The following is an 11,821-nucleotide window of genomic DNA, read 5'->3' as shown; positions in this document are numbered from 1 at the left end:
GACAAGACAGTTGAATAGAGAAAGAAGAAGTTGTAGACATAAGCAAAGCTAAACAAGGAATTAATTCATTGCTTCGGCAGGAGGGGAGGTGTTTAGCCATCTCCAGGAGAGCAGGGCGCTATCACACATAACAGTTCCTTGGGAAGATAAATGTCATCACTTGCTGTGAAGAAAGTTAACTTTACTTCAGCTCAAATCAACACATTCTACTCCTTATTGTATACTATTTACATCATGTTGAGGTCCTACTCTGTTTAATACAATGTCATTAACAATGATTTCTATTCACATTCTTTGATGTAATACACAGATGGTGGCCAAAAGGGGCAGTATCTGTTGTCCTGGCTTTATGACCTTTCTCTCTAGAGTCATTATGACTGCACTCAGCAAATAGTCTTTGGTCAGTTTAGACAGAAATCAAATCTACCAAACTTAGAAAATCTTGGAAAATTCAGTATTTTTATGAAACTTATCTTGGAGAAGTGGAAGAGTTCTTTTGAGCTTGCATCAATTACATGATCAGTTTCACAGTGCTCATACTTAGAGGGGAGATGCTGTTAAAAGAAGGTAGTTTTGTATCTTATGTGGCTGCCAGAATGCTGGTATGATCCGGCTGTGATTTTAGTTCTTGCAGAAGCAGTTGATTTTGAGGTTCACAATTCCCACCACATCTTGTCATTTTTGTAACTGAAGTTTACCACTGCATCCAGCTATTCATTCAGTTCAAATTGCATTTGTGAAACCATCTTGGGAGATGGTTGTTAAATTTTGTAGATGCGTGTATTAAGGTAGTGATTGCCTGCTCTGGAAATAAGTGGCTGATGGTGAAACTCTAAAAACCAAGAGTTCTCTTAAACTGTAACATGTTAAGGAGAGTGATAATGTAGAACTAGGGCTTAAAAAAAACATTTTGGTTAGGAAATTATTGAAAACTTGTTGTCTAGTAAGGAATTACAAAGTGTGATCACTTTTTGGGTATAACAAAATAACTGTTCTTAATTGGAATAGCTTAGAGTAAATTATTTACATGTAATGTGTGTCGTGCTTCTAAATATCTAAAACTTTTGTTTTTTAGAACGAATATGCATGAACGAGTGAACAGAACAGAGAGGCAGTTTAAGTCTCTCCCAGCTAACCAACAGAGTCTTCTTCCTCAATTTCTTCCTCACCTTGACGAGATTCGGAAGTGCATTGATCATAATCAAGAGATACTACAGACCATTGTGAAGGACTGCATTCATATGTTTGAAAATAAAAAATACGGAGAAGATGTATGTTAAAATAGACTTTTTCTTAATCTAAAATTAAATTCTGTACACTTAGGAATTTTCTACATTTGTTTATCATGCGTGTTGGCTTCCAATTTTCCTCCCTTTTGCCTTGTTTACTTTCTCATTTCTTCTTGTTTGCTTACACTTTTCTCACTCTTGTCTTTCACATTTTGTAGAGCTTAATAATGCTGTTAGTTCTTTTAGTTACACATATGAAAAATAACAGTGAATCTAAAGAGTTATAAAAAAGCCCTTTTCACTCCAACGTTCTAGCTTTACCCTGGTTACGTGTTAAAGTTATTTTTTTCAGTTAATTATGTAGACCATGAATTACATCATATGTCTTACTGTAGGTTATTATATGTTAACAGCCGTTTAAATTGGTTGCAATTCTAGATAGATAGGCCAAGTATTTTAAATGTTATCAGTAAACAGTTTTTCACTACTTGACAAGCTTTTTCAGTGTGGCATCTCCATCAAAAAAATCGCACTCAGACTTAAAAGATTGGCAGAGATGGAAACTGATGTCCATTTTAGTATCTGCAGGCAAGGTACAGTAATGGGCAACTCTAATGTAACCTTTTTGTTGTTGCCTTATCAGTACCTAAAGGGATCCTCTTTTCAGGGTAAACAGTCAAACCTATGTACTACCTAAGCCGTGGTCCTTTCCTGAATAAGAACTGTGAATTGCACTTGGCTATACCATAGTGTGTATTGTTTTTCTGATGTGGAAACTGGACACCTGGATGCCAAACAGAGACCAGAAAACTTAATTTGTTTAGGAGATTAGGGTGAATTTGAGCCCTGGTCCCAGGAGTGAAAGGCAAGTGCTTTTTCAGGGAAAACTTACAACAGCTCTTACAGTATGGCTTTTCTCAGTTTATGTTGTGGTTAGGTTTTTTTTTTTTTCCCCAGGACTGAAGATGCTTGGTACATTTTCTGCTAACTTTTTGTTTTCTCCCCATTTTAATCAGGGAACAGGGAAGATTACACCAGCTTCAACATTTGACATGGATAAATTAAAATCCACATTGAAACAATTTGTGAGAGACTGGAGTGAAGAGGGAAAGCCTGAGAGAGATTCCTGCTACCAGCCAATCATTAGCGAAATTGTAAAGAACTTTCCAAAAGAAAGATGGTAATAGTGTCTTAAGACTTATATTTATGTGGGCATACAGTGTTGCAAAAATCTAACAGTTTTTATGGAGTAATGAAAAGCTTGGTTTTAAAAATACATAAATATCTATGAATGCAGTGGAATTTATTTTTTTTATCAAGAAAGTTTATATTTCTAATACAAGATGTTGGAAAAGAGCATAATCATAGGCTTCACAAAGTAGTACCAGGTAAAGCAGGAATAATTTTGTTGGTTTTCTGCAGCTTGGTGTAATGGAATACATGTTAGCCTTTCAAGTAAAAGACTTCAGGACTTTTTGAAGTCAACTCAGTTGTGCTCGGTGAGGTAGTCGTTTGCAGGTTAGCAGATTTTCAGAGTGCATGTGCTACAGATAAAAGGAAGGACCCTTGTGACAGCAGAAGGTTGACTGTTGCCCTTCATGATGTAAGGAAGGAAGAAGACTCTTAACCTCTAGTATAGTTTCATTGCACTAAGAATTTACCCTGAAAATAGTAAATTCTAACCTTGGTTTCAGAAGGTGTTACAAGACAATTCTTAAAAAAAAAAATCTGTTGTGTGTATAGGAGTAGCTTTGTAACTGTGTTGCCTTGTAGTCATTGATGCAGGGGTTTTTAGATAACTTGAAGTATACTGGTAAAATCTCAAAAGATAATAGTGCCATAAGAATTCCATGTTAAATGCATCTGTCATTTAATCAACCCAGTCATTGTAAAGTACATTTTAGTACTTAAGTGTTACAGTGGGGAAATTTGTGAACTTTGTAATCATAAATACAATAATCTACAACTTAGGTTCAATATAGCTGGGTATTACTGTGCGTTTTTTTCTCTTTCAGTAATTTGCAGTAATGTGCTTGTACATTAGTCATCTTTAAGTTTCATTGGTAAAGACTCTTTGTGGTGGCAGAACCTAGAGTGGACATGGTTGGTTTTTATTTTGTCTTGGGCTGACTTACCTCGAGGTACAAACACTGCTAAAAATGTTTTGTCTGAAAATGAACTTTCTGCAGTGTTTTTAGTGCTAGTATTGCCCCACGTAAGATAAAAATGAATTAAATACTTCAGGTTACCTGGTGTGCCTCTGATGTGTAGATCTATACGCAAACTCACAATTTTGAAAGTAATCATTCTAATCTCCAAGCTAGCAGTTAGGAATTAGGAAGCAACATGTGGTATCATTGGTAAATTGGGTGAATCTGAATGTGATAATGTGTGCTTTGCTGGGAATTCTGGTGGTTGTTGTCAAACAGAACTAATGTGACAGGGGATTTATGCTTATTGTGGTGGCTCTGAAATACCACTAAAATGTTATTTTACATCCGCTAAAACCTCAATACATTACTCTATTGAGAAACAGCTCAACTACTAAGTCTGAGTTTGTCAAACAAAGCTTTTTTTTAAAATTTCTAAAATCTGTATTACATAAATACATATTTAAAAGTTTGTTGTTCATTATCATTATCGAGCTATTGTAGCACTTAGGTAAAACCTTTATTTTACTACTGTGTCAGCTTACTCCTTTTCCTGGTGACTGAAGGCTCTGCTACTTAGGTGTACTTAGCTCTTTGAGGTAAGAAGCAGAGTCATGTACTATCAGGCTTAACTGGCAATGCCAGTTCACACTTGTGTGAGAAGCAACTTTGCTGGCAAGGCAAGCTAGCTGGTCAGCCTGGTTTCTTTCATACACTTTCGGAGCAGAATGGTTGTTTAAGTTTGAAGGGATGGATAGAGCCTGAACCGACCATAGTGTAGTTACTCTTATCTGTTGTTTTTAGAGGGGGAGTACTGACTGTGGACACCAGTGCTTGTAAGCAGCCTGCAGATGAACTTCAGAGTGCAGCATTGCATTTCTTAAGAGTTCCTTTTTGTAGCACAGAGTGCTGAAGTCTCCTGAGATGATGAAATAAAAGTGCATTGACAAAAAGTGCATTGACTCAGGGTGATGAAAACAGCTTTATCTACTCGTATTTTTGCATTAAAAATGATGGAGAAATCAATATTTCAAAACTGTCAGTCCAAGTCATCTTTTACTTTGTAAAAGGAATTGAAATACTCATCAAATTTGTAGTACTCAACGGAAAGGGACATTTAGTTTCTAGTTAGCATTATTGATTCCATGCATTGTAATCATGTGAAAAGTAGGGTCAAATTTTTGAAACTATTCAGGTATGTTTTGCTCTATGCATGCACATGTTGTAGTGTTGCTGTTCTTTGCAAGACTGACCTATATGGATTCAGTTGGCATGTAAAAGACAGGCAGAGTAGTGAAGTCTTGTATATGCTTGCTCTTCTGTGAAGTAGAAGAATACAAGCAATGGCTGAAAGCAGCTGTAAATTAGAACAGTCCTGTGAGCAGGTGCTAATGTTGTGTTTCAGTCTAATATTCTGATAAGACTGTCATATAAAAACAAATGGCAAAAGCTGTTCCTGCTTCCCATTCCTCTTCAGAAATAATTCCTGCTTTCGGCTTAGCACCTTAACGCAGAATCTGTTAGTAGGATCCACAAAACAGTTTTAAGTGAAGTCCCATGAGATGGAATGTGTTTGTTCAAGCATTTTTATGGGAAACATTCAAGTTGAAAATCTGGATAAGCATACTGAGACATTTTTCCTGATTCCCCTTTTTTCTGTCATCTTGGTTTTCTTTCACTTCTATTGTTACCCTTCTTGCTTAGGTGAAAAGATATAAAGATCATCAACTACTTGTCCAGAAGAAATAGTTAAGCTACTTGTTATTTGTCATTCCATGGCCTAGAACAGTAAACTTAGATATTTTTTCCAGTTTTCTTTTCTCCTTAACTTGCCCTCTGGAACCAGCTATAACTTGAAATCCACTGTCATGCTGTCCAGTAGTCAATTGCATTTTTCAAGATGCTGGCAGAACAGCCCAAAAGAAATCACCACAGCTTAGTTTCTTTTTTATATGAAAACAGCTTATTAGTCCTCAGCCTGAGCTTTGCTATACTTCTTCCATGTGCTCAGTCAGGTTTGTAGTAGAGTTGAAATTTCTACTTTATTTGAATTTTATTTAGCTTTTATAAAATGCATCTGTCCTTGCAGGATTTTGCCCTTAGCCTAAACTTTCCTTTAAACGTTGCGTTTAAGAGCAAACTGTATCAACTGTGTTACTGCAGTCCACTGAATTCTTTGCAGTTCTTTTCATGAAAGTATATAAAAACTCAGCTGCCAGGTTCAGAGAATTGCTCTTCAAATGTTTGTGCTGTTTAGCATTTGTCTTTTAAAAAAAAACCCTCTGAAAATAAGATTGAAGTAAAATAATGAAAATACTATACTGAGAATTGGATCTAAACTTATCTAAATTTACAAGCATTATAAAGATAAAACACCAGGAAAGAAGGAATCCTGCTGTGTGGGTCTATGCTGGTAGTTCCACTGATCAGAAGCCCATCTCTGCATGGGTTGTGTACTTACCACTGCTTTTCATTAGATAAATTGAATTGCATTGTTTATGGAAATGAAGGTTGTGTTTGAACAGGCACACTAATTTTTCCTTTGCTGAGCATGTTTACCTGTTCAGCACCATAATTTTTTGTTACAGCACAACAGACAAGATATAAGCTTCCATTTTATGTTTAGTTTTTCCCTTTAAAAAGTTAAAATTTTCATTAATATCATTAAACTTCTAAAAGCTGAAAAGCGATCTCACTGCAGAATGCACTACAGAGGTGGCATGACAGATTTTAGTTGTTTCTGGTATTTCTCCAGTTTTCAGTAGTCTGCAGCAGTTTCAGTAGGTGAGCCAAACCATACCATGCAGCCCTCTTCCCTGGCTCTTTGTCTAGCTTCCTCTCCCCACACTTGTCAGGTTAATAGGCTAATGTTTCTTCCCTAGTGGCCCACAGATATTTAGTGGGTACTTGTTTGGTACCCATTTATGTTCCTAACTTTTGTTAAATGTGTGTCAGTAATCCTGCTTCTGCTGGCTGGTTCTAGGCTGTGGGTAAGTTTGGGTAGTTAAGTTAACCACAGGTTTGGATATTTTTGTCTTTCCTACTGCTGCAATCACATATCCACCAAAGGAAAGCATGTTTTTTTAGCTTCCTAAAGGACTGTGGCCATATTAAAAAAGCAATTTATGTCCAATTAAGGATTTTTAGCTTTAATAAAAGATTCAAAATGCAACATAGCATAGCGCATTGGAGTGCTTCCACTACCGCTGGTTTTATGCTTTCATTTTTTTAAATTCATTCACAGTTTGTCACAAACAATTATTTTTAAGTCTTGAAAAGAAAAAGGTGATTGGCCATTTTTTGTGATAACAGAACACTATCAGCAGTCATTACTTGTAATGCAGTAAATATCCCACGTATCTAATTTCCGTCATTATAAATTCAATGAAATGCTCTTGAACCATTTTGGAAAGTTAGTGTCAGTGTTAATGGAGTGAGATTTGATTATGTGCTCTCTATGCTGAAATGAAGTTGGTGGCCAGGACCAGTCTTTGACCACTGACTCGAAGAGTATAGATAGAAAATAAATTGCTAAGGTTTCCAGATAGACTTTAATCACTTAATAAAGGTGCAGATGAAAATACTGTGCTAGAAAAATAGAATAGAAAATATTTTCTAAGAGAAAATTGGGAAAATTTGTTTCGATATACAAAAGCTTTATATTGTGCATGAAAATATGAGACCACTGTGAGCAATTTACAATCAACTCACTTTACTGTTAGAGCCTTTATTTTGTTTTAGGGTGCATGACGACACAGATTTCAAAATGTGAATATACCTGTATAGCTGTTAGTTAATTAGGTTGTTTTAAGAAGCTTTTTCTAATCAGCATACTATAATCTTGAAAGTGGCTTTGTAGAAGTATCCAGATGGGAGTGTAAAGATCTGTGTAGAGCTAGTCTAAATATTTTATGAAGTTAAATTGCAGGGAAATGAAGGATTAGATTAGGTTAGAAATACATTTGGAATAACAGTGTAACGGTATGAATAGAAAAAGACGTATGATTTTATTTTTTCAGTAGGATTTTCTGGCTAGCTTTCTTCTGGCTTCCCTTGTAGAAGGGAGGTAAATGACAGATTTTGCTTCACAAGAATGCTCTTAAGTAATAACAAAGTCATGATTTCCTGCTTCTTGTTAATCAGAAAAAGAGCCTGAATGTATAATGAAATGGAAATGAAAATTGGGAATGAGAATTTTGATCTTCCATTTGGGAGGCTTTTCTAATTAGATGATTAAGTCAAAACCCCAAAGGCACTGTTAAAACTGCTTTGTTAGATTGTGTGGCCTTTAGAAAAGAATACTACTTTCTTTTGGTTTTGGGTAATAGTGTTCAGAAATAGCAGAGAGTACATTCTGTACATTCAGAAAAGTACAGCTTTTCAGAATTTATGTAACTCTTCATGCTTATGCAGCACACTAACTCTTTTGAATACTTTTTTGCATCCTGACTTTTCAGGTAGTCATAGGCCTTGGATTTTGCTCTCTTTTATCATAGGTTTGAAACTGCTGATTATGGCCTCAATTTATTCACATAATTTGGTAGAGGTACGTTTCGTCTCTAAAGGTGACATGCTAAATGGAGAGTACTATGAGTATTCATACTTGGGGGTTTTTTGTATATCAAACCATGAAGTCTTGTTCATGACTGGAAACCGAAAAATAAGTATCTTTTCAGTTTGGCATGGGAGTATTTTTTCTTTGATTGCATTGTGATTGAAGTCTGATGGTTAAAATATGTCTGTATTGCCTTTTCTGCTTCAAAATGGAACAAATTCTGAGACTGTTAGTTCTTCTATTTGTTAGTTGCTGCCCTTGAAAAATGTGAGAAATTTTTCTAGGTATCTCAGTAAGCACACTGCTGAATGTCTTCTGGTTGTCTTCAGCTTGGTGCCTAGTTATGAGTAGAGTGTTGGAGAGCTGCAGTGTACTTCAGTGTAGGAGATACGTCACTTAAAGTGCTTCAGGGAGACTGTTGAGCAGCATATGTAAAACCCACAGCTGCTGAGACAGTGACTTTAAGGTCTTTACATTCTGAATTACTTAATCAGATCATGGAGATTTTATTTGTTTTGCTTTTCTGATGTCAAAACAGTTGTCTGTTTTTCATTCAATGGAACAAAAAATGTATCTAGGATACTCACTGATTTTCACTGGGCCTCATAGAAAAATACACAGTGCTCTATGATAATGTTCTTTCTTCAATTTACTGAAGAGATTTTTGGCTTGATAACTGTAAGAGTTCTAAGGAAAAAAATGTTTAGTAATTATGCTCTGTATTCTGCATGAGGGCTCTATATGTTCTTTTGAGTAATTTCTGTGAATTAATTTGATTGTGCAATTAACCAATCTGATCAGAACTGGTAAAGCTTCCATTTAAAAGTAAAGTCATACAGGAAGTATAATATAATATCCAAGCATATGGGGGGAAAACTGTTTGACTGAACCTCTAAGTTGTGTTAAGAGGTATCAGATAAAGACTTAACCATTATTTTTGTTCTGTTGCAGGGATTTCTCCAAAGTTAATATCCTGGTACCTGGTGCTGGGCTAGGTAGATTGGCGTGGGAAATAGCTATGCTCGGTTATGCTTGCCAAGGAAATGAATGGAGTCTCTTTATGCTCTTTTCTTCTAACTTTGTACTCAACAGGTATATAGCTTATGTTTTACTTGCTCATTAAAACCTAGAGAGGCAAAATTATAAATGGGAAAAGCTTGAATATATAAATCTTTCAGAAATAGATTTATAAGTCCTAATGCAGGACACATATAATCACTTTTTAGAACGTTTTAATGGAAAAAAAAGTAATGGGGAAGGAAGCATTGTATCTGAGTCATTAAAATTATAGCCAGAAGCATGGCTTTTAAGTTACGAGACTTAAAATTTCTAGATTGTACCACAGGTTTTCTGCATTATTTTGATTAGGTTTCATGATTTATTTTACATCTGTTTCTGTAAAATACACACCTGTCTTAATGGTGTCAAGTACAGGCTAGTAAATATGTGCATGGTATTTAGGGATGGTGATTATGAAAAGAGGAAACTTGCTAAAAGAAACTTTAGGCAGTGTTTTGACATGAGAAACAACCACTGAAGCATGCTGACCAAGTGGTTAAGATAACAGTTAACAGTTCCACAATTATACTGAGGTAATAAATTTGAATGTCATCAATTTCACTTTACAGTTTTAACTGAGTGACATTTCTGTATTAGGTACTCTGCCAGTTGCATTGGAAATCACTGGTTTCAAAATTACCTTGTTGGAGAGGAAAGAATGCAGGACATGTATCTGTTGTTTTAAGAAAGAGGGTGGGAACAGTACAGGTGGGCAGCTGTGAAAGAGGTTTGGGAGGCGTTTCGTTTTTTGGGGAATGTTGGTGTCAAGTTCAGAGAGTCAGAATTTGCCCATTCATTCTTCAGTCTGAAAGTACACGCTTTTGCTGAAAACATCTAAATTATTGGCTTGTATTCTGTATTAGCATAATGTTTTGGAGACTTGTTTATAGGCTGATTGTTCACAGCCCACTGGAATGATCTTACATCTGTTACAGCTTACTGTTCAAAAACAAGGAGAAAACTGTTTATGGGAGCTGCTGCATGTCCATGTACATGAGTAGTGGTCAGTGTGATGAGAATAGATATTTACTGGAGGCTCATTTGTTCTTTTTCTTATATGAATTTATTTGGTGGTGAAATTGTATATTAGTTGTAATTAGAGTATTCATTTCCCATTTTTGGGAGCACTGATCAGCTGTCACAGAGGTTGGTTAACTTCATCCCTACCTACCTCTGATGGCATGCTTCCTTTAAATAATGAGTCTTTGGCCTATATGTGAGATTCTCAAGATTCATGCTTCACTTACGTTAGTAGTCATTCTTAGCATCTAATGCTCATGTGGTGTTTCCTGTTTATATAAGATATTTAGCAATGAGGTGTATATGCATTAAACTTGCTAACAGTATGAGACAGCAAAATCGAGTGTTGTATAACTGCTATAATGTTCATCTTTGCTGAGCAAGTTGTCAGTTACCTTTCCTAGGTAGCATGGAAGAGAATACTACTAGCCTGACTCAGCACTGCAGTCAGTTCAGTTGAATTGATAGTATTCCTTTAATGCCAGATCTGAATCTGGGCTTGATAACCTTCTGTTCTGAAGAGTTTAGGGACTTTGAGGATCTTTTGGTTTAGTCTTAAGTGGCTGTTCATAGTTAAGACTTCTGAAATGGACATATTTTCTTTTCTCAAACTAGAAGAAGCAGAAATGACCCATGCGAGCTGAAGATACAAGTTAAAGAAGAGTCTTAAGAAAGAAGGACTTAGCAAATGAGTTTTTAACTATACTCCTCAATTTATTTTCGTTCTCAGTTAATAAAAGCGTTTGGATTTTGCCAACCTATGCTTACACTTTGGATATACTTACTTTCTCTGACCATGGTTTATTTTTAGGAAGACGAGTCCTGTTTTGCTTGTCAAGCCACTTGCTACAGTGGGCTCCTAGATGTGGTACAGTGACTTTGTATTTCTGTATACAAAGTGGTATTTGCTGATTTTCATGCATTTAAAAAAACCAACAAAACATAATTCTCTTAAATTGTGAATTTTTGTTACAGTGGTTGAAGTTGCACGGTATGGTATATAGAGTATGTGTCAAGGCATAACAGTGGTCACTGTAAGTATTTGAAATTATTTAGAGTGTATCATTCTACTGAGGAAACTCTAATTTGTTTTCAAGTTAGTGACCCTGGAGTAGTTAAGCTGCAGTGGCTCCAAGGCTGCTTTTGCTCATTATATGGGAAATGCTGCTTTTTCTTGTATGTATAAGCTTTTTATGTGGTGTGGGTTTTTAGTGTTTATGTGAGTTCTGGATATAATGACAGATGTCAGAGGTGATCATTGGTGGTACAGGGACACCTGATTTCTTACATGTTTTGGAAGAGGTAAAAACTTAAAAGCATAATCTGTTTTCCTGCCTTTGCCAGGCAGCCTAAAGTTACAGCACATGTTACAGGGAAACAATACTAGTGTGGTGTCTGTGGATAAGATAGGAGCTGCTGGTTGCTGACATACTGTTTTCTGTAACTGTAGATTGAGAGCACAGGGTCAACAACCTTGGTCCCACTTAATTTGAGAAAGTTCTGTTGAAGTAATATAAAACCACTATGAACTGACTTATGAATAATCATAAGTCAGAGTAGGATTACTTAAAAGTCTTTAACACCAGTAGAATTCATGCTAATAATTGATTAATCTTTACTTTCTGAGAAGAATGTAATTTTAGATAAATCTTGACACTGTGAGAAGGCCACTTAATTTTGTTTGTTGCGTGTGCATGAATGCCTTAGGATGAAAACAGTTATACTTTTTCTGTAAAGTGGTCAGAAGTGGGATTTGACCTACCCATCTTTTCTGGAACTGTCTTTTCAACTGAATGTTGAACAGTAAA

General features: G+C 35.8%; 1 protein-coding gene across 1 annotated transcript in view; it reads left to right on the top strand.

The window, feature by feature from the left end:
* The first annotated feature begins 1,080 nt into the window (after window positions 1-1,080).
* LOC103799263 (chromosome unknown open reading frame, human C9orf41) overlaps window positions 1,081-11,821 on the top strand; it is a 14,983-nt gene continuing 4,242 nt past the window's right edge. The window contains exons 1-3 of the mRNA XM_009071569.1: window positions 1,081-1,271; window positions 2,246-2,409; window positions 8,886-9,026. Coding sequence (XP_009069817.1) covers window positions 1,083-1,271; window positions 2,246-2,409; window positions 8,886-9,026 — 494 coding nt within the window. The 5' untranslated portion in view covers window positions 1,081-1,082. The remainder of the gene's footprint in view (window positions 1,272-2,245; window positions 2,410-8,885; window positions 9,027-11,821) is intronic.

Source organism: Acanthisitta chloris, unplaced genomic scaffold (assembly GCF_000695815.1).
Source record: "Acanthisitta chloris isolate BGI_N310 unplaced genomic scaffold, ASM69581v1 scaffold43213, whole genome shotgun sequence".
Classification (NCBI taxonomy): Eukaryota; Metazoa; Chordata; class Aves; order Passeriformes; family Acanthisittidae; genus Acanthisitta; species Acanthisitta chloris.
The sequence above is the reverse complement of the archived record's forward strand: the minus strand, read 5'-3'. Positions and strand labels throughout refer to the sequence as shown.